Source organism: Bos taurus, chromosome 20 (assembly GCF_002263795.3).
Source record: "Bos taurus isolate L1 Dominette 01449 registration number 42190680 breed Hereford chromosome 20, ARS-UCD2.0, whole genome shotgun sequence".
NCBI lineage: Eukaryota > Metazoa > Chordata > Mammalia > Artiodactyla > Bovidae > Bos > Bos taurus.
Genome location: NC_037347.1, coordinates 23,692,858 through 23,716,492, shown reverse-complemented (window position 1 = coordinate 23,716,492; position 23,635 = coordinate 23,692,858). Strand labels below are relative to the sequence as shown.

The 23,635-nt window shown below is 38.8% G+C and overlaps 1 protein-coding gene across 2 annotated transcripts in view; it reads right to left on the bottom strand.

The window, feature by feature from the left end:
- PLPP1 (phospholipid phosphatase 1) overlaps nucleotides 1-23,635 on the bottom strand; it is a 103,962-nt gene that overhangs the window by 23,824 nt on the left and 56,503 nt on the right. Inside the window, exons 2-3 of one of the 2 annotated variants that reach the window (NM_001080329.2) lie at nucleotides 20,580-20,731; nucleotides 15,517-15,797 (exon numbers count right to left, since the gene is read on the bottom strand). In NM_001080329.2, coding sequence (NP_001073798.1) covers nucleotides 15,517-15,797; nucleotides 20,580-20,731 — 433 coding nt within the window. The remainder of the gene's footprint in view (nucleotides 1-15,516; nucleotides 15,798-20,579; nucleotides 20,732-23,635) is intronic. The other variant, XM_024981405.2, reaches the window with a different exon arrangement.

The window sequence follows — 23,635 nt, the reverse complement described above, 5'->3', positions numbered from 1 at the left end:
GTGAGAGTTGAACTATACAGAAAGCTGAGTGCCAAAGAACTGATGCTTTTGAATTGTGGTGTTGGAGAAGACTCTTGAGAGTCCCTTGGACTGCAAGGAGATCAAACCAGTCCATCCTAAAGGAGATCAGTCCTGAATGTCCATTGGAAGGACTGATGCTGAAGCTGAAACTCCAATACCTTGGCCACCTGATGCAAAGAGCTGACTCATTTGAAAAGACCTTGATGCTGGCAAAGATTGAAGGCGAGAGGAGAAGGGGACAACAGAGGATGAGATGGTTGGATGGCATCACCGACTCGATGGACATGAGTTTGAGTAAACTCCAGGAGTTGGTGATGGAAAGGGAGGCCTGGCATGCTACAGTCTATGGGGTTGCAAAGAGATGGACATTACTCAGTGATTGAACTGAACTGCCAATCCCCTTTTTAAAACACGTTGAACAAGGATACCACTTGCTAAAAGGGAAAAGATCTCAGAGTAAGACGGTAGGAAGAGACACTTCTAAATCACTTTCAGTTGTTTATCTTTTTTAACAGGCAGGATTGCTACGTAGAGGCAAAATTTCTAGTTTAAGCCCTCTTCCCAAAAGACAACACCAAGGCCAAGAAAGTCTATTAGCACCTACCTAGTATGCTCCGCTTCCAACCCTAACACAGACCATGAAATCACCACTAACTCTTGGTCACCAGGGCCAAGAAGGACAAGTCTCAAGACATTAATAAAACTATCTTTAGGTTTGCACCAATGAAAACTTCAGATATGAGCTGAAGCAGACACTTTCAGCAGCAAGAGAAGTGGTAAAGGCCCACAAAGATGTAAAATTGTTAGACCCCAAAAGGAAGCTGGCCAGAGAGGTCACTCTTGGTGCTTTTAGATTAGACCTGATGATATCAGTAGAGCTCATGCTACAGGACTGGCAAGAGTTCCACTTACAGAAACCTTTCTACATAATGCAAAAAGCAGATAAGTCACATTTCCTTTAGTATTTCAAGTCCTTCTGCTGTTAAGAGAAAAGAAAATGATATCAGTTCCTATAATGCCCATTTTAGTGTATATTTAGATTAAGTGGAGGAATGCTAAATATTTTTTACAAGTATAAAAACAGAATTACTCTCCTGTTTCAAATCCTTCATGAGCACAAATTACTGAACATAGAATAACAGACCCTTCATAACCTCAGATATGCAGATGACACCACCCTTATGGCAGAAAGTGAAGAGGAACTCAAAAGCCTCTTGATGCAAGTGAAAGTGGAGAGTGAAAAAGTTGGCTTAAAGCTCAACATTCAGAAAATGAAGATCATGGCATCCGGTCCCACCACTTCATGGGAAATAGATGGGGAAACAGTGGAAACAGTGTCAGACTTTATTTTTTTGGGCTCCAAAATCACTACAGATGGTGACTGCAGCCATGAAATTAAAAGATGCTTACTCCTTGGAAGGAAAGTTATGACCAACCTGGATAGCATATTCAAAAGCAGAGACATTACTTTGCCAACAAAGGTTTGTCTAATCAAGGCTATGGTTTTTCCTGTGGTCATGTATGGATGTGAGAGTTGGACTGTGAAGAAGGCTGACTGCCGAAGAATTGATGCTTTTGAACTGTGGTGTTGGAGAAGACTCTTGAGAGTCTCTTGGACTGCAAGGAGATCCAACCAGTCCATTCTAAAGGAGATCAGCCCTGGGATTTCTTTGGAAGGAATGATGCTAAAGCTGAAACTCCAGTACTTTGGTCACCTCATGCAAAGAGTTGACTCACTGGAAAAGACTCTGATGCTGGGAGGGGTTGAGGGCAAGAGGAGAAGGGGATGACAGAGGATGAGATGGCTGGATGGCATCACTGACTCGATGGATGTGAGTCTGAGTGAACTCTGGGAGTTGGTGATGGACAGGGAGGGCTGGCGTGCTGTGATTCATGGGGTTGCAAAGAGTTGGACACAACTGATCGACTGATCTGATCTGATCTGATCTGATCATAAGCCCCACCAGTCTCTCATCTGCTACCAAAGTACTTAAAATTCCCAATGCACACCATGTTTCATGCTCTCTCTGCTTATTCATCCTCTGCCTGGAACAGGCTTCCCACTTTTCTTTAATAATTACTATATAAGAGCCACTCATTTCCTCCAAGAAACCTTTCTTAAACAGCTGCTGCTGCTGCTAAGTCGCTTCAGTCGTGTCCGACTCTGTGTGACCCCATAGATGGCAGCCCACCAGGCTCCCCTGTCCCTGAGATTCTCTAGGCAAGAACACTGGAGTGGGTTGCCATTTCCTTCTCCAATGCATGAAAGTGAAAAGTGAAGTCGCTAGTCTGTAGTTATTGCCCTTTCTTTCACCACAAAGAACCGACCAACAACACTCAATGAATAAATCTGTCTTAGCACCAACCTTCTTAGAGTAAAATCATCTATAACTATACCTTCTTCTTCTAATATAGTAGATGGGTAGAGGTGGAATAAGACATTTTAAATAGGAATTTTGTATTTTTTTATTACATAAGATACGTTCATAAAAATTCAGAAGGTACAGCTAAACAAAAGAAAAACTGCTGGCAAACTCCCATCCTCCCTGGCTGAGATCCCATCTTAATTCATCTTGTATCTCTAACATCCAACAGCAATATCAAGCACAGAATAAGTTCTCAATTTATTTTTTTAAGCTAAAGTAGAACTTAATTTCTTGAATAATCATTTTGATTTAGTTATCCCAGAAAATATTAAATTCACATACTTCATATTTTAAGGACTTCCCTGGTAGCTCAGATGATAAACCGTCTACTTACAATGCAGGAGACCTGGTTTCAATCCTTTGGTCGGGAAGATCTCCTGGGGAAGGAAATGGCAACCCACTCCAGTATTCTTGCCTGGAAAATCCCATGGGCGGAGGAGCCCGGTAGGCTACAGTCCATGGGGTCACAAAGAGTCAGATACATCTGAGCAACCGCACTTTCACTTTCTTTCGTATTTTAAACATTACATACAACTCCACCTTTTCTGCCCATCACCCCCCAACCCATCATGCACCAAGAATAAGGTATCACTTTAGTGGCTCCATTAAGAAGTATACTTTAACTATCTTGTGTTTTGACAGTTGTAAAATGCATAAAAATAAAACTAAGGAAAGTAAGTTATCTTTGCATGATAACTGTATCATGTAATTAAAAACTAAGCTTAGCGTGTGGGCTTCCCTGGTGCCACAGAAGTAAATCATCTGCCTGGCAATGCAGGAGATGCCCAAGACTCAGGTTAGATTCCTTGATTGGGAAGATCCCCTGGAGAAGGAAATGGCAACCTGCTCTGGTATTCTTGCCTGGAAAGTCCATGGAAGAGGAGCCTGGAGTGCTACAGTCATGGAATTCCAAAGAGCTGGACACGACTGAGTGCATGTGTGCGTGTGTACACACACAGCTTAGTCTATGCCAATAAACCGTGGCAAGCCACATGAGATAAATTATGATTTTTACAGCATGCCCTCTGCTGTGTTTTCCCTTATGGTGATTAGGATTCTGATCTTATCATCAATGTTCAGGAGAATTAGGAGTTTCAGTGTCAAAGTGTTATGAGTTTAAACATGCAGTACCTAATGCACGTTTCCCAACACATCTGGCAAAGATTTTAACAATGCATATAAAATGTCCAGAAACCTTTTTTACATTATGATCAAAGGCAATCAGATTAGCGGAGCAAATGATACCCACAATGATGAAGTGACAGGTATATTCTGTTGTAAATTAAAAAAAAAAAAAAATTAAGTTGTTTAAAAGCATTCTCAAAGCAAAAGTAAGTGGCCAAAGCCCAAAGCAAAATGACAAGGGATGACAAACAAGGGAAATGGTCTTAGGTATTGTCCGAATGCTACTTTCCATTACCTATATGAAGACTTTTCTCAGTTTTTAAAAGACTCATTTCTATCCTTCAATAAAACAAAATCTTGAACATTGCCCAACTTCTTCATAAGTTTCCAAACATTAACTCAAAAGCCAAACATTGCAGCTGCAATAGATTACATAAAAGAAAAAGAAAAATTTACCCAATCCTGTGATCTTTCTCTCTCAAGAAAAATGGTTTAAGCTCTTTTATTATACAAATGAATAGTAATAATATTATTAGATGTTATCTAGTATCTTTCCAAACCTCACTCTCCCAAAAGAGAATTTAAAAACCCACAGCAACACAACCATTTCTGTTTGCTTACTCAACAGAGAATGGTGTCATAAGGAAGTCAAGATCCAGGTACCTAGTGGTCATTTATTACTGACTGGTCCCCTGGTGGCTCAGATGGTAAAGCATCTGTCTATCAATGTGGGAGACCTGGGTTCGATTCCTAGGTCGGGAAGATTCCCTGGAGAAGGAAACAGCAACCCACTCCAGTACTCTTGCCTAGAAAATCCTATGGACGGAGGAGCCTGGTGCAGACCACTGTCCATGGGGTCGCAAAGAGTTGGACATGACTGAGCTATTTCACTTCACTTCACTTCAGTAACCTCTTAGGAAATTAGCTGGTCCAGGTGAGATGAGTTGCCATTTTGGTACAGCAGTCACAAGACAGAGCAAGGTTTGCTCCTAAAACTAATGTATGGAGGCATTACTTGGTGATCTTGTTCAAGATGGAGAATTTACAGGTAGGGCCAATGGTGGGATGCAAGATTCTGTTGTCTAACAAGCTCTCAGGTGATACCCAGTCTGCTAGTCAGAGCAGAGAACCACACTATGAATGGCAAAGGGAGAGAAATGTGAAGAAAAGTAATTCTGACCTTGAGTAGGAATACACTTGGGCTTCCCTGGTAGCTCAGATGGTAGAGAATCTGCCTGCAATGCAGAAGATCTGAGTCTGATCTCTGGGTTGAGAAGATCCCCTGGAGAGGGGAATGGCTACCCACTCCAGTATTCTTGCCTGGAGAATCTGATGGACAGAGGAGCCTTGGATGGCTTACAGACCATGGAGTTGCAAACGGTGGGACACAACTGAGCAACTAACATTTTCACATTTTTTTAGGAATACACTTAGGATTAAGTCAACAGTGTGGACACTTTATGAAGATAGCCACATCCAAGAGAATGATGATGCTTTTCGTGTTTTCCATCTTCTCATTACAAAAGTTACTTAAAATAGAAAAATACTTTGTTTTATTTAAAAAATCATCACTCTAATGCAGATTTCAATTCTTTGAATATGTAGCTAAAAAAAAAAAACCATACATTAGGCTCATTTTGCTGTTCACAAACTCAAATTCCTTCCTCTCAATAAAAATATTTATTTGCTATTAGACAAAAATATCCAAGGGTATTGTTCACATTTATTTTGAATGAAAACTTACACTTGATCACTTGATCCATGGGGTTTATCATTATATTTTAATCTGGAAAAACTTCTCACTAATACATCTATAAAACTGTTTTTCACATTTTAAATGGGGCAATGTGGCATTCAAGGGTTCTAAGGAAAAGGTACACAGCATCAACATGATGTAATCAGTTGATATGTTGATATGATTTAGTAGCCTTTTAACATTTAAGATAAAGCACTGGTTGATTTATTAAAACCCAAGGATATCTTTCATCTTAATATATCCACTGCTAAGACCTACATTCTAATTAAAAAACTGAGAAGAAAATCCAAGGGATAATTAAAAAACCACAAAAAGCTGAAGTATTTGTTAATACTAATTCTTTAAAAAGTCATTTAAAAGAGAGGAAGGGAATTCAATGAAATGTCAAACATCTAAAACTGAAGAGTATTTGCTAGTATGGTGTGTGGTGGGGAAAGGATTTTTGATTGTTTTTAAAATAACTTATGGTACACAAATATTCATCAATACGTACTGGCAGGATATCACAGAAAGTGAAGACAGGCTCTTATCTTTGCAAACTTGCACCTTAGCCAAAACAGATTCACACCTAGACTCAACTCACTCTGCCTCTCAGGAAAAAGAATCAAGCACCAAGTTAAATCTAAGGGGGGAGAATCTTTTGCTTTTATTGCCAAATTAAAATTATATGGAATGTATGAATGCAACACAGGCTAAATCAGAAGTTTGCATGAAATGTATGGAGTTATTTAATTAGGTATCAGTTATTAATTAGGGATCATTTTCATTTTCTAGAAAAGTTCAAGATCTCCTTTACAAAGTACCAAAGCACACCAAAAATGAAACAGATTATACCAAAAGTCTAATAAAACATGGCTTGTACACTCTTAAGTAGCCAGCCTTTAATCATGTTGCTCCCTGGGCCTGAGACATACTCCATCCCAATTCTACACATTCAAACCTTACTCATCCTCCAAAATGCCTTCTCTAGAAGAAGTATAACCCTCCTCTGATTTCATATAGCATTTTATTTTCACTCCTTTAAGACATGAATCACTTTCTATTACCCATAAAATCTCCAAACAAGTCTCAGCTCCTACGTAGTGGGTGCCACAAGAGCAACAGGCACACCTTATTAGTAGCTCCTACACTAACTAGGACTTAAGAGGAATAGGTATTAGTTCAATTTAGTACCTTCCTGTTATATATTGAAGCAGTGGTTCAGAGATCAGCAGCCAAGGCACCATCTGGGAACATTTTTTTAGAAGTGCCAATTCCTGGGCCCCACCCCAGACCCAATGAATGAATCAGAAACTCTGAGGGTGAGGCCTAGCAATCTGTATTTTAACAAACTGTCCACATGATTCCAATGTGGTTAATATGTGAGAAACATGGGGGCAAAAAGAGTCAGGGTGGTATGGGGGTGAAAAAGCGGTCACCGCTACAACCAAGACTATTAGGCACTGCTGTTCAGAACAGAGGAGGTGGAAACAGATATTGGTCTTGAAGTCATCCCCTATTAAATGCACTGATAGCTAAGGCCCTTATAGTGAAGGATCTTTTAAAATCATCCTTTCTTTCATTCTATATGTTGATATTTCCATACAGATATGACTAAAAAAAGGCTGTCTAGTTTACTGATACACACATGTATAAACAACACAGATCAGCTTGAATAGAATAAATGAATCATTTTGAAGGCATAAAGGCTTATCCAGTGATGTTTACAATTAGGCTACACAGAAGAAGTCATTCTCTCAAAATATAAGGCAGGTTTTACCAGGTACTCAGAGAAGGCAATGGCACCCCACTCCAGTACTCTTGCCTGGAGAATCCCGTGGACGGAGGAGCCTGGTAGGCTGCAGTCCATGGGGTCGATAGGAGTCGGACACGACTAAGCGACTTCACTTTCACTTTTCACTATCATGCATTGGAGAAGGAAATGGCAACCCACTCCAGTGTTCTTGCCTGGAGAATCCCAGGGATGGGGGAGCCTGGTGGGCTGCCATCTATGGGTTCGCACAGAGTCGGACACAACTGAAGCGACTTAGCAGCAGCAGCAGCAGTTACCAGGTACTTGGTACCACAGCCAATCAGTCTAGTTATAATTGTTTTTCACTATTATAGGAGGCACACCCTCCAACTTCAAGTTTATTTACTTGCATGCGGGCTGCATTAAAAAGAGAAAAGGAGATTTATTTCTCCCACTCGACCAAATATATTCCAATTAAACATCTAAGCAATAAAAGCTGCTGTAATTCAAGCAGAAATAACTTCGTATTGAATATCTGATTCATACAGCCAGAGATTAGACACTCAGAACTGATCAGGAACACTGAGCTTATGCTTAAACAAATGTAATTTAAATAAAAGCTAGAAAAAGAAAGTTGAATCTCTCAAAGAAGCCAATAGTTTCTATACTGTAATATCATAAATAGGCCTGCTCACCGTGCACATCTTACATTCACTCCACCTAACAGGGTAAATATCAGCTCTCACAACCTGAGATAGCAGGTGTCATACAAAGTCATATTCCCATATCCAAGTGACATAAAGCAGTCGTTCTCAAAGTGCAGTCCCAAGATCAACAGAAGCAGCAACAGCTGGGAACTTATTAGAAATACTAATTTTCAGACCCGATCCCAACCTTCTGAATCCAACACTTTGAAGATGAAGCCCCAGAAATCTGAGTTTTAAACAAACTTTCCAGGTGAATCTAATGAACCATTAATGTGAGGTGCCCATTGATTCTCCAAAGAGAATTCTGACCTGTGAGGGGAGCTACAGGTTTAAACTACCTGGGCTCATTAGGAATTTGTTTCAGAAACTGAGAGTAATGCTATTATCATTAACATAAGCAATGGAAATTAAATGTCCTACTGTTCCAAGTGTTAAGTCCCTTTTATTTCACAGTAAATTCACAGGTATTGATTTTAAACAGTGACTAAGACTCTCTGGCTATTACAACTAATAAATATTCTATTATAGGCCATTATGTTCTCACTTTTATGTTTAGGACCCAATGGCCACTGCAAATGAAGCCTAGTAAAAATCCTGAGACATGAGTGATATCAGAGAGCAAAAGAGCATACACATGAGCAGAAAGGGTGGAGGGAAGAAGAGAAAAAGAAACAAGAGAACAAATGGGGAAAAAAATCAAGACCAAAAACCAAAATTGCAAGAGGATACTCTCATCCTAAGATGTAATTCTGACTCATTTATAATCAACAAAAATGACTCATTCCGGGTGCCTGTTCCCTTCTCTCCGTCAAACATTATAATTAAAAACTTACATGGGGCAGGCTGTGGCGATAAATAAATTAAAAGAGCAGACTATACCATAATCTTAATAAACATATAGGCAATTCTAGACTGAAATGTTTTTCCATTCTTGGCATCCTGACTTTAAAATTCAAGAGAAACAGAATAGGAAAGTCTGTATCCAACCAAACTATGTTCCCCAACAGAATAGCAATGCAAGCCACAGTTATGTTCCAATGTTATACGGCTCTGAAACGATCAACAACCAATTCATTCTGGAAACACTGATGGAAATCACATTTTTCTCATAAGATATAGTCTTCTTAAAATTTCATCTATATGTCTGGTTTTCCCTTATCCTTGTTTCAGAATCTCAAAACTTACTAACAGAAGTTCTTCACTGAAAACTACAGATAATAATCATGTGTAATATACATAGCTTTGCAATTTGAGTTATCCAGATATTTATATTGTTTTGTAAGATGGCTTTCCTGACTCTTACATAACTGCATATGGGTTGATGTAGAAATGTTAAGTGATGATGGGTGAAAAACCCAAGTGTACTTAAGTCAAAAGTTCAATCAGAGTAACAGTACATGTTGGCCAATTTGGGTACACTAGAAAGAGACAGAGAGTATGACACATATGGGCTGGAAAATGTAGTTCTTTTTATACCATTTAAACTAATTATATTATTTCTAATTTTGCCCAAATGGTTGCGTAAGAAAGAAAAATTTCTCAGTAAGATAGGTCATAATCAAAGTTTGAGTTAAGATTTATATACCTGAACCTGAAAAACAATATATGTGTGAAGAATTTGTGTCCTTTAAGAGTCATTTACAGGCTTCCCTGGTGGTCCACGAATTAAGAATCTGCCTTGCAATGCAGGGGACACGAGTTCAATCCCTGGTCCAGGAAGATCACACATGCTACTGGGCAATTAAGCCCATGCCACAGCTACTGAGCCTGCGCTCTGGACTTGTGAGCCACAACAACTGAGCCCCCATGTTTTGACTACTGAAGCACCCTAGGGCCTGTGCTCCACAACAAGAGAAGCTACCACAATGAAAACCCCACGTACTGCAACTAAAGAGTAGCCTCTGCTCTCCACAACTAAACAAAGCCCAAAAAAAGCAATGAAGACTCAGCACAGCCAAAAATAAATAAAAACATTTTTTTAAAGAATCATTTACAAAAACATTTTCTGGAGAGCAAACCAGTCAATCCTAAAGAAAATCAACCCTGAATATTCACTGGAAGGACTGATGATGCAGCTGAAGCTTCAAAACTTTGGCCACCTGATGCAAAGAGCCAACTCATTGGAAAAGACCGTGACACTGGGAAAGACTGAGCACAGGAGAAGGGGATGATAGAGGATAAGATGGTTGGATGGCATCTCCGACTCAAAGGACATGAGTTTGAGAAACCTTGGGAGTTGGTGATGGACAGGGAGACCATCTGGGAGACAGTGGAGGACAGAGGAGCCTGGCGTGCTGCTGTCCAAGGGGTCACATGGACACGACTTGGCAACTGACCAACAACAGGAACAATCAAAAAGCAGGGATTCTTCACACTAGTTTATAAAGTATAAACTGACTTACATACTTTAAGTACCCAGCAAACACACTTTAAATTCAAGGATTCAAATGAACTGAATGTTTTATTTATGGAAAGTATATACTATCCAAACAATAAACAATATAGCCAGGAGACTGGCTATATATTATTATCAGACAAAATAGACTTAAAGCAAAGGATGTTTCTCGAAACAAAGAGAGACAGTTCATACGGAAAAGGGTACATACCATATGAAAAAAACAGAAATGTTATACACTGAACAACAGAATCACAAACATATGAAACAAAAGCTAACAAAAATGAAAGAACAAAAGCAATCAACAATTACAGTTAGAGATTTCAAATTCCTACGAATAACTGACAAAACATCTCCGCAGAAAATTCATACAGACATATATCAAAGGGTCAATTACAGACAGATATGCAAAGAGCTGACTCATTTGAAAAGACCCTGATGCTGAGAAAGATTGAAGGCAGGTGGAGAAGCGGACGACAGAGGATGAGATGGTTAGATGGTATCACCAACTCAATGGACAAGAGTTTGAGTAACCTTGGGAGTTGGTGATGGACAGGGAAGCCTCGAGTGCTGCAGTCCATGGGGTCGCAAAAAGTCAGACACGACTGAGCGACTGAACTGAACTGAAATAACTCACTGATCAAAGAGGAAAACACAAAAGAAATTAGAAAATAATTTTAGTTAAACAAAAATGAAGTTACAATATATAATAATCTGTGATATAGCTAATGATCTAGGTTTTTACCTTATGAAACTACAAAAAAAAAGAAGAGGAAATAAAACTGAAAGCAAGCAGAACACCAGAAATAGATGAAATCAAATACAGAAAAACGATAAAGTCAACGACCCCAAAAGAAACCAATAAAACTAATAAAAAGAGTAATAAAACTGATAAAACTTCTGGCCAGACCACTCAAGAAAAAAAGAGATTAAGACAAAAATTATCGATGACAGGAATGTAGGAAGGGTTAGCTCTACACTTCTTACAAACAATAAAAGGCAATAAGGAAAGAGAAACTGTAAACAACTTGATGTCAACAAACTTGATAATTTAGATAAAATTTACAAATCTCTTAAAAGACAAATGATGACAGTTCACCTAAGAAAGAGATAACTTGAATAATCCTCATCCACTTTAAAAAATAAAACCATAGTTTACAACATTCCTACAAAGAAAATTTCAAGTCTAAGTGTATTTAGTGGTGAATTCTACCTAACATTTAATACCAAATGTTGATACCAAATCTAGCCAAAAACTTCAAAAGAAAACTACAGACAAGTAATATTCATGAACACAGAAGTAAAAATCATTAACATAACATTAGCAAATTGAGTCCAGTTAATACAAAAAGTATAATATACCATGACCATGTGAAGTTTATCCCAGGAATGAAAAGTTGCTTTAATAGTCCAAGATGAAAAGGATACACTATTTTAAGAGAAAAAAGAAAAGCAGTATGACCTCAACAGCCATAGAAAAAGCATCTGATTAAACACACATTTATGACAAAAATCTAATAAAGCGCATCTACCAAAAACATACTGGTACTATATTTAATGGTGAAAGACTGAGTGCTTTCTACCTAAGGTCAGGAACAAGACAAGCATACCTTCTCTCACCACTTCTTTCAACATTGTATTAGCAGTCTTAGCCAGTATAATACAGTAAGGAAAAGAAATAAAAAGCAATATAGAAAAGGAAAAAGAGAAAAACAACACTGTTTATTCACAGACAATATTAAGAGGAACAGAGAAAATCTTGAGGAATCTATACAAGAAGTTACATTAGCAAGTTTAAAGGATAAAAGGCCAGATAAAACCATATAAAAGACTTTTTGTTTATTTTAAATACAACTAGAAATCAATTTAAATGTTTTTTTAAAAACCTTTCATAATCACATCAAGAAATCTTAAAAATTAGTGACACATTTAAGCAAAATGTATGCAAGACACGGACACCAAAATCTTAAAACTACTGCTAAGAGAAACAAAAGAACATCAAAAAAATGGGAAGATAATATCATATTCATGGATTAGAGGACTTAATATCAAAATGGCAATTCTTTACAAACTGTCAAATTAGAAGTAACCTCTATCAAAATAAAGGCTTCCCTCATAGTTCAGTCAGTAAAGAATCTGCCTGCAATTCAGGAGACCCAGCTTTGATTCCTGGGTTGGGAAGATCCCCTGCAGAAGGAAATGGCAACCCACTCCAGTAATCTTGCCTGCAGAATCCCATGGACAGAGAGTTCTGGCAGGCTATGTCCATGGCGTCACAAGAGTCAGACATGACTTAGCAACTAAAGTGAAAGCGAAAAGTGAAGTCACTCAGTCGTGTCCGACTCTTTGTGACCCCATGGACTGTAGCCTGCCAGGCTCCTCCGTCCATGGGATTTCCCAGGCAAGAATACTGGAGTGGGTTGCCATTTCCTTCTCCAATAGCGACTAAAGCATTACCATTAAAATAAGCTTCCTTTTCTCCAACCAAGCCACTTTATCCCTTCCAACCCAATTCCTTCACTGTATATTCTGGAATTCTATACTGTATGTGATATGTGTGTGTTGGGGGGAGGGGTTCCCTGTTGGCTCAGTGGTAAAGAATCTGCCTGTAATGCAGGAGATGCAAGTTTGATCCCTAAGTCAGGAAGATTCCTTGGAGGAGGGCATGGCAACCCACTCCAGTATTCTTGCCAAGACAGTTAAAGTTCTCTTTACTTCCTTATGTCTTCAAACTCTTCGCTGAAGCTCACTACATCTACTAGTCATCAAAGAGCCTTTCCCTAAGACAGTACTTGGCTCTACATCACTATCAAAGCAGAGAATGAGATATCCATATCCTATACCTTAAGAGTCCACTGTTGGTCTTGATTATCTTCATCTTTCTTCACAGCCATTACTGGACCAGTCTTTCCCTCTTATAAAAATAAAAAGGTTGCTTACCTAAGCTCAAATCAAAATACCACCTTCCACTATCTACTTCTCAACCAGTTTCCACTTAAGTCACTTTCCCCACTTCATTAAGACATTATACCCATATCAGTCCTCGTATCATCACCTCAGAGCCTGTCATTCAACAACCTGTTTATTCTTTGGCCTTGTTAACAACAGGGAGGTTCTCTTCCATTGTCAGTTCAGTTCAGTAGCTCAGTCATGTGTGACTCTTTGCGACTCCATGGACTACAGCACACCAGGCTTCCCTATCCATCACCAACCCCCAGAGCTTGCTCAAACTCATGTCCATTAAGTCAGTGATGCCATGCAACCATCTCATCCTCTGTTGTCCCCTTCTCCTCCCACCTTCAATCTTTCCCAGCATCAGGGTCTTTTCAAATGAGTCAGTTCTTTGCATCAGGTGACCAAAGTATTGGAGTTTCAGCTTCAGCATCAGTCCTTCCAATGAATATTCAGGACTGATTTCCTTTAGGATGGACTGGTTGGATCTCCTTGCAGTCCAAGGGACTCTCAAGAGTCTTCTCCAACACCACAGTTCAAAAGCATCAATTCTTTGGCACTCAGCTTTCTTTATAGTCCAATTCTCACATCCATAAATGATTACTGGAAAAACCATAGCTTTGACTATATGGACCTTTGTTGGCAAAGTAATGTCTTTGCTTTTTAATATGCTGTCTAGGTTGCTCATAGCTTTCTTCCAAGGAGCAAGGGTGTTTTAATTACATGGCTTCCATTGTCAATATTTGTTTATTGTAAATCTTTCCTGCTAGACTAAGCTCCATGAAGACAGAAATCAGAGCTGTCTTGTTCACTGCTGAATTCTAAGCACACAGCATAATGCATACTATTAAATAAAGTGTTTTTTCATCTCCATTAAATGGAAATATTGAGGACCACTAGCAAGCCTGTTTTGGAGAAGGAAATGGCACCCCACTCCAGTATTCTTGCCTAGAGAATCACATGGACAGAGGAGCCTGGTGGGCTGCTGTCCATAGGGTTGCACAGAGTCAGATACAACTGAAGCGACTTGGCACGCATGCATGCATTGGAGAAGGAAATGGCAATCCACTCCAGTGTTCTTGCCTGGAGAATCCCAGGGACAGAGGAGCCTGGTGGGCTGCCGTCTATGGGGTCGCACAGAGTCGGACACAACTGAAGCAACTTAGCAGCAGCAGGCCTGTTTGACTTACAAAGGAACTAACAAGGACAATAATGTGTCTGGGAATCATTTACAAAACACAATCAGAGGATGTTTTTCTGAGAGAAAGTATTTGTTGGATGAATAAATAAAGGAAAATGGTAATAGCTATCTTAAAATCAAGAAGATCAAACATAGAATAAGTAAGATTGACAATTCTGAGATTTGGGGTGAGGAACTGGCTCTGCTACTTATTAGTGGCTTTTTTGTCTTTTTAAAAGAATTTTATTATTGGAGTATTATTGCTTTGCAATGTTGTGTTAGTTTCTCCTATATAACAAAGTGAACCAGCTATATGGTACACATATAGCTATATGGTATATGTATAGCTGATCCCCTCCCTCTTGAGCTTCCCTCCCAACTGCCCACGCATCCCATAGAGCACCAAGCTGAGTTTCCTCTACTATAAAGTATCTTTACTCTAGTTAACTATTTTACACATAGTAGTGTATTTACATTAGTGCGGCTTTATTCAATGTTACTGGGCCTTTGTCTGCTCATCCATAAATTGAAGGCATTAGACCTTTTGGGTTCCAAATATTCTCTTTCATCCATGTCTAATAGCACTCCCAATGTAGAAAGTAGCCCAAGTGTGCAATAAGAAAGCAATCTGAGGTCCCAGATCTATCAATATATGAATGAAATTAACTTAAAAAAAAAAAACATACTCTAAGAATACTAAGAGATCTAGCAGAGCTCCATTACATAGTTGAACTAGATCAAAAGTTAGCAAACTATATAACCCATAGGGCGGCCACTATCTATGTAGTAAATAAAGTTTCATTGAAACATAGATACACTGGTTTGTTCAAGGACTGTCTATGATTCTTTTTTTCTGTTACAAAGGCAGAGTTGAACAGTAGCCAACCAATGGCCCACAAAGCCTAAAATATTTATTATCTGGCATCTTAAGAAAAAGTTTGCTGATCCTGGACCATCTGATCTAAAGGGTTCATTTTACATTATTATACACTGAAGATGAAAAGAATTGCATTAAAATGCTCTTAAACAGAGTACTGGGATAAAACAGGAAAAAAGAGTAAGTAGAGAAAATAGATCAAACATGATTTCAATTCACCTCCCAGTGATTATACTTACTAGCTTCTCTCTCTTTAAGCTACCGGATAGCTCATCTTCCAATCACTGAAACCTGGTATTTCAGGAATGCACAAGATAAAACAAGCATTAAAAATTTAACACGCACCTGCCCTCCTTCACTTTTTGTGCATTCCCTCGGCATATGTAGTTTTCAATGTAACCATCACTGCAGTTGATTTTTGACCAGTCTGGGTCACAAACATCCAAGAAGTGAGGCCGCAGTCTGCCTATCGAATACTTGGCAATATCAGTCAGGGACTGACTAGCAGCTGCACCAAATAAAAATGTTCCAATGGCTTTGTAAATAGTGGCTATGTAGTTATTCCTGATAAAGGAATTCGAGTGCAAGAGGCTAAAATAAACAGACAGGGTTTCTCCAACAATCATCTGAAAAAAAAAAAAAAAAACAGAAAAATAATGTTAAAGCAGCATCCAGGCACATCAAACAAAGTATAGAGAAGAAAATGGTAAATCACAATAAAATGTTTGTTTTAAAAATACCTCCCTCTCTTTTTCCTTTTCAAATGGAGAACTTAGGATTCCTAATTCTAGACCACAAAAAAGGTGTCCTCAATTGATACTGCTCACAGAGCATTGACAAAGCCTAAATAATTCCAAAGTCTGCCTTGAAACAATAAGGCCTTACTTCTTGTATTCAAATAAACCGAGCCTTAATAAGTAGACAATGATGTACCATGGAGTATAAAAACAATGGCTTTTCAAAGAATACAAACTTTCTGATTAGAATATCCCTTACATAAGCACTTTTACCTCAGAGTCTGCATTTGCATCAGACATTACTTTGAACCAAAAATATTCATCATGTTAAAAAAGGTAAAACATTTTTAAGAGAAAAAGCTAATCTAATAAAAGCAGGGATCTAACACTGAGGTTAAAGGGTACAGAGGGCAGAGATCAGCTGACAAGGTCTCCCAGTCCTGCCTCTCCAGGAAACCTTTAGGGCTGGCTTTCTTAACAAGTCTCATTAAAAGACCAAATACACACTTGATGTTCTCCTTCAAGAAAATATTTCAAGTGACTCCTTCCTCTTTATTTTTCACTGACTTTGTAAAATGGGAATCATAGCCTTCTCAGATACTAGTAGTGTGTGTAAGTGCAAACCAGTATAATGGGTTTAAAGGCATAAAATGGTTTTCAAGTACTTTACAAATTCACAGACCAATATCCTAAGAAATCTGAAAAAATACTGAATGGCAACCTTATAAAAAAAATAATAAGCCACACTCTAGCTACCTGAGACCAAAATAAACACTTAAAACAAAAAATTCTGCTTGCTAATTTATATTGGGCATGGATATAAATCACAAAGTTGTTTCACTTAAAGAGTTTCACTGCTTCATCTTAAATTTATATAAACAATTTTACAAAGCATTCAAACATTTCCATTTAGCAACTATTAATTGTCTTTGGGGGTGAGATAAATGGTTGTCTCCCGAAAAGGATTTCAAGAACCTGATATCAAAAATTCTTTCTTCATCTGGCTCAATGGCTCCTAGAATTCCATAATTACAATGTTGTAACTTTGACAACTAGACTATGAACTCTACAAAACCATGAATTTTTAGTTGAATAGAAAGCTACCACCACCACAGAGGCCTAAAACAGCTGGTGGTCAATACATTTCAATTCAAGGTGCTACCTCTTGGGTAAAAAGTAAACATTCTTAAATATATTAAACCCCATAGGAATATATTCCTCGTTATAATCCTTAATGTGGATGACTTAATCAAGCCTTTGCTGAGCACAGGTCTCACAGGAGAGAAAAACCACATTCACTTCTGGGGATACCATACCTCCACAAGTGTGCTTAGGGTACTCCCTGGTGACTGTCCTAGAGGCCTTGAATTAAAGTATATTACATCTCCTCAGGCCATTAAGGTGTTCCAGCAACTGCCTTGATAGATAAGCAGCAAGACAAGATATCTCTAATGTTTTGTTATGGAGATGACCTTCGATAATTTGAAATATATACCAAGTATACTAGTCAACCACAATTTGAGCAGTGAAACTTACACTTTTCAGCTGTCAGTTCTTCTTGTGTAAGCACTCAACTACTGGCTAAAAACAAATATTAATTTTTGTGAGTCTTCCTAGTCATAATGATCATTGTTTAGGGCCACCTAGACTCTGGTTCTTGCCACTGATGACTGAAAATCAATTCACTAGTAACATTCAGTGTACTGGACACAGATTAAAAGTTGACCTACAGATGTAGAACATGCTGAAACTTAACCCTTAACACTTAACCCTTAATTCTTAACCCTTAACCTTATTCTGAAACTTAACCCTTAACCTCAGAGGGACTCTAAATCTAACAAATGCTAGGTCAAAGTACATCATTTTTTTTTTTTATTATGTATGCCATCTATTGAGAGAAATAGATAACAGAGATATTCTAAATCAAATGCAGGGAGATGTCTGTGCCTTCCACCAACACATGACAGCCATATTTTCATTTCATTTTAAAACCTTATCTTGCCCTTTGAGCCATTTAGGCCAACTCAGCCTCTGGTGAAGTTCACACTTAAACTAACTGCTCTAATCGTAAAGCTGGGATTGCTTGTCAAACATTATTTAATCAGATTAAGGATAAATTATTAAAGTACTAAAGATGATGTTTGGGGGAGTAGAACAAAATACTTTTTAAGATCAAAGCTAGTAGCTATCTAAATCAGAAGGATTTAATCATTTAAAACCTATGTACCAGAGTATTTTCTCACCATCTTTATATCTCTGTCAACCAATATAATTTTATATGTCTCTACGCTGTCACTCTAGTTCTGTGTCTTCCACTCAGGACCCACCTTCCTAAAAGAATAGTCTAAAATCACTCACTGCCATACTTCCACTCCTTCCTAAATATCTCTAAATACCCCTAAACCCTTTATTCTACTGAACAGCTCTCCAAAAAGTCAAAATGGTCTCATCAGATCAAAGAGATTTTTATCAACCCAAATCTTAACTTCCCAGTAGTATATGACATCACTGACCATTTTGTCCTTATTGAACTTCTCCCTTGGCTTCTGTGATACTATATTAATTCTGATTCTTTACCAGGTTCCCTCAATCACTCATATATTTGTGGATCACTTGCAAGTCACATCAAAGGCCTGGTTTGAAGTCCCAATCATAGTCCTGATTTTTTTAAAGAAATGATTTACTTTCTAGAAAACAAAATTAAACATAAACAAGTCTAACCATGTGCTACCTGAAAGAAGTTGAGTTAGTGAATAATCTGAAATTATGTTAAATTAGTACATAAAACCACTGCCAGTGTGTGTCTTTGTTGATATAGTTGAAATGAAAAAAGTACTTGTACAGCACTTTTAAATAGTCTGTTCTTTTTACACTCAACTTAGACTTCCCTTGTAACTCAGTCAGTAAAGAATCTGCCTGCAATGCAGGAGCCCCGGGTTCGATCCTTGGGTTGGGAAGATCCACTGGAGAAGGAAATGGCAACCCATTCCAGTATTCTTGCCTAGAGAATCCCATGGATAGAGGAGCCTGGCAGACTACAGTCCATGGGGTTTCAAGAGTCAGACACAACATAAACCACCACCACACTCAACTTACTTGCTATTTTGTAAATATAAAGATAACCTTTTCACAGGTGACGGTGAAATAATCAAAACTTTCAAGTGAATAAAATATACATAACAAGTTTTTCCTAACTGAGTGTCTATGGATCCTGCACTTGCTATGCAGGCTGCACAGCACCCTGTCCTTTGGCAGGCCTCTGGTCTGTAGCAGATTTCTGTAGTTTTGCTCGGGCAGCATCCTTCTTACTGAGACACAAACAAAAGTAGAATTGAAAGACAAGTACATTTGTAGTAGCATTTGAGTACTTGAATCTTGTCTAAAATCAGCTATTATTTGCAGAAAAGTCCTGCTACAATTTTTATATGTAAAGAGCTGTTAATCTCTCAGAAATATACACTTAAAAAAGAGTCTACTCGTACTCCCTCTTTAATAGAAGGATCATAGGCTTTCTTTCTTTTCATATTAAAAACTTAGTGTAAAGATGTGTCTAGATTAAATGGGCCACTGATTTTTTAAAACTTCACTATATTGTAGGCGAGTCACCAATATTACTATATAATCACTCCAGTTTCATTCCAGCACCTAGGACATGCCAGTGTCCATGGCAACGGCAAGGATAACAAGATGAACAAGGCACCATCTCTGCCTTAAGGAGCTCACAGTGTTACAAAACAAACACTTGTATAGCAGAGATGTTCTTTTATTAATTATACACCACAAATTAGGAATTGATTAACTTTTAGTGCTAATAAGGAGCTGTGATTATTCTGCAATCAGACATTAAATTTCTAAATCCAGAAGTTTTGCTTTGTTTTTTAATAAACTTCAGAACAGACAAGATATATCTTTTTGGCTATTTATCTTTTTGGCCTATCTTCTGGATGAGACCATATTATCTGCTTTTAGCATAAATCTTATTTCTAAAATTACAAGATATATAGCATAAAATTAAAGTCATAGAATCTCTGAGTCAAGAGATAATAAAAATCATCTAGTCAAATCACTTGAAATCTTCTCCCCAACCAGAGCACATTCTCTAGACATTCTCACCTGAAATCCTAGAAAACAGTAATTATTAGTTTTAATACCAGTAAAAATGCTTTCATATTCACTGTTAATTATGTATAGAACTTAGGCTTTTCTCCCCTATTTCTGCCATTATCTAAAAATTCTTTAAATATGGGTTAAATGAAGCCTTTTAACATCTGTTAGTAATTTTTCTTTTCTAGAACTCAGTAACTAGAGTCAGTTCATAAACAGTCTCAATAAATCATAAAATAATATCCTAAGTATAAAGTATGCTAAAAATACATTGATACAGTATTCATCTATTGTATTATTACTCAAACAATAGCAAATTAGAGCTAAAAAAAAATCAGTGACTTGGAAAAGATTAGCATAAAACCATACGTATTTAGTAAGGTTCTTGTAATTATACACTGTTACTCTTTTAGCCCCACTTAAAATAGCTGAGATTATTTTGATCAAATAACATAAAAAGTTAAAACACATGTTTTAGAGGGTTATACATTTAATCATTAACAGCTAACATAAAATTAAAGCCAACTGCCCAAAAGTGATAAACTTGGAAAAGTGGATTTAACTTACAACGATAATACTGAATGGAATGATTATTCCACCTAATAACGGGTAAGGTATGGTGTCTTCTTTGTAAGGGTACTTGATGGACTCATCATTACAGAATAATCCTCGTTGGAAGGGGGTATGCCTTGAAGTAAGAATTGCAAAAGGCAATCCAGCTAGCAAAAGGAATAAATGAAAATATCATTAAAAAGGAATATCAAAACTAATTAATGGCAATAATTATCCCAGAGATCATCTTTAAAAATATGTTTGCCATGAAAACAGTAAGAGCACATGGAAAAAGAAAATGCAGCAACACATGCAACAGAAGTTAGAAAAATTACAGCTTAGGGTAAAGATTTTTTTTATACAAAAACAATGCCTTCAAGTCCTCTATTAAACCAGTTTAACCAAGAAAAACTTCTTCTCTTTGTTTCTACCCAAATACACTAACCTGATTTTAGAGGAAGTAAAATCTCTTCTCATGCTCTTGTTGTCATTTAATCAAAGGCTTTTCAACACTATTTTCAAACCACTTTGTCAGGATCTTTTCTTCCAAAAGAAAAGCAGCATTCTGACGTTCTCCAGTTTATCTTGATATTACTTGATATTACTACCATATCACAAGTCATGGTCACTGGCTAAGTTATCAGAGTATCTAAAGATTATCCGCTCATTTCTGTACTGTCTACGGCAAGTTTAGAACTGCTATGAAAAGGAGTGTGAACTTAAACCAGGTTTCTAAAGAAAAAATGGACAATGAAGTCAAGCGTAAAAGCACCTAAAAGAGCTCTCTCTTTTGTCTTCATCAAGATCATGCCTCACACTCATCACCTAAGATGTCTAAACTTTTACCTAAATGTGAACTTTAAGAATTCAGTCCTCCTTTATTTCATCACTGCATCGAGCATCCCGATTAAAACGGCAGCATACTGACTAGGACTGCTTTCTAAGAGAGCTTAGCAGAAACCCTCAGTGTGAGTTCTGCTTCAGGACTTTCCCAAGGATGGACCCATTCACCCAGCAGTAATACCATAACCATTTAGCTAACATACTCACTGGACATTCAAGTGTTCTTTCCATGAAGCACCAAGTCTTGACAACCATTTACAGTTCTCATCAACTCCGCTAAGCCCTAAAGACTCAAAGACAACCAAGCTTCTGACACTCTGCCTAATGCATAGACTACAAATATCAAATGAACTGCCTGATGCGTCGACTACAAACATCAAATGTGTTCAATCTTCAAGGGTCAAATGAAAAGGGGAAGCCTGTTCCTGGTTCTTTTTATTTATCTTTCTATTTTTCATTAAACTCTGAATATATGAACCAAAGTTTATTTCTTTGTGTTAACCAATTTGTCATGCTATTAACCCACTAGGAGTCTTTATGATGTGAGAAGTGACCAAGCAGGCAGAGTAGGAAGACCATAAGCTTGTGAGCTCCTTCTGCAGGCACAGCAAAATTACGATTATTTACAGAGCAACTACCCATAAGAGTGAACTGAAAATTATCAGGAAAGATCTTTTAAAGCTAAAGATATAAAGAAGAAATCACAAGATAAGCAGAAAGGGTGAAGTATGGTCATCACCCATATTTCCAGTGTATACAATCCACAAATGGGAGAATAAATTACAACTGCAGAAGTCCTCCCCAAGGAGCAAAGTGTCCTAGCTCCACATCAGGCCCCTCAGCCCAGGGGTCTGCACCAGAAAGAACTCCCCTCCCACTGCCCAGACTGTTTGGCTCTGAAAGCCAGTAGAGCTTCCTTTTTGGAGAATCAGAGAGTTGTGGGAAATAGAGACTTAAGTCTTAAGAGAGCACACACAAAATCTTATATGTTCCAAGATCCAGGGCAGAAGCAGTAATTTAAATGGAACTTGTGGAGGACCTACTTGCTCATCCTGAAGAGCCTCCCAGAGAGGCAGAAGGCAACTGAAACTCACTCTGAGAACAAAGATGCTGGCAGCAGCCATTCTGGAAAACTCATTCCACCACCAAGACACAGGTGTTGTTAAGGGTCACTTTAGAATCCTCCCTCTAACCAATCAGTGAGAGACCAGGCCTGTCTACCAAATAACACCAGCCCTGGGATGCACCAGGCCAGGCAGCTAGGTGGGCAGGATCACCAGCAGGCTGACACTATAGAGAACTCCCTGAGCCCCCAGCCAATTCAGGACATGACCCCACCCACTATAGGACCCAGGACCCAGCCCCACCTACAAGCGGGCCACCATAGCACTGGGACCACTGGAAACCACACACACACACACACACACACACAGAGCTAGTCATCTGACCCAGCCCCATCTACCAGTGAGCCAGCACTAGTCCCAGTCCTGGCTCACACACCGGGTGTCAGGCACCAGCCCCAAGATCTGTGAGACCCCAACTCCACCCACCTGTGGCAGACACCACCCTTGAGACACCCAAAGCCCTGCAGTCACAAACCCTGGGCCCAGGAATGCCCACAGAGGGGCCAACGCTAGCTGCAGAAACTTCAGGCCCCACAGCGAAAGACTCCAGGACCTCATTCTGCCCAACAGTGGGCCAGCACCAGCCCCATGTCCTTTTGGGCCCCCACACCAGCCACCAAGCCCCAGAACCACCACAACCCCCCACAGCAAGTTGTGTAAAGTCCTGGCCCACCCACTAGTAGTCTGGCACCACCCTGGACACCCAGGGCCCTGGTCCGCCCAACAGCAGGCCAACACCAGCTCCAGGACACCTTAAGCCTCTGAGCCAGCCATGTCAGGATCCAGCTCCAACCACCTGCAGGCCAATACCAGGACTGGAGGCCACATAGCCAGCCAAGCCATGACCCAGCCCCACTCACCACCCAACCTCACCCACCAGCAGCTGGTAGCCTTCTCATAAGACAGGGTCTGGCAATCAGTGTGACCAGGCCAACCACACACACCAGTAAGACAGCCACAGCTGTCAATAAGGCACAAGAAACAGCCCTATGCAGCCCACATAGAGGGTAGCATTAAACATACAGCTCTGGTGATTAGAGGGGAGTCCGCTGCTGGGCCGTGTAGGACATTTCCTACATAAAGCCACATCTCCAAGATCAGGAG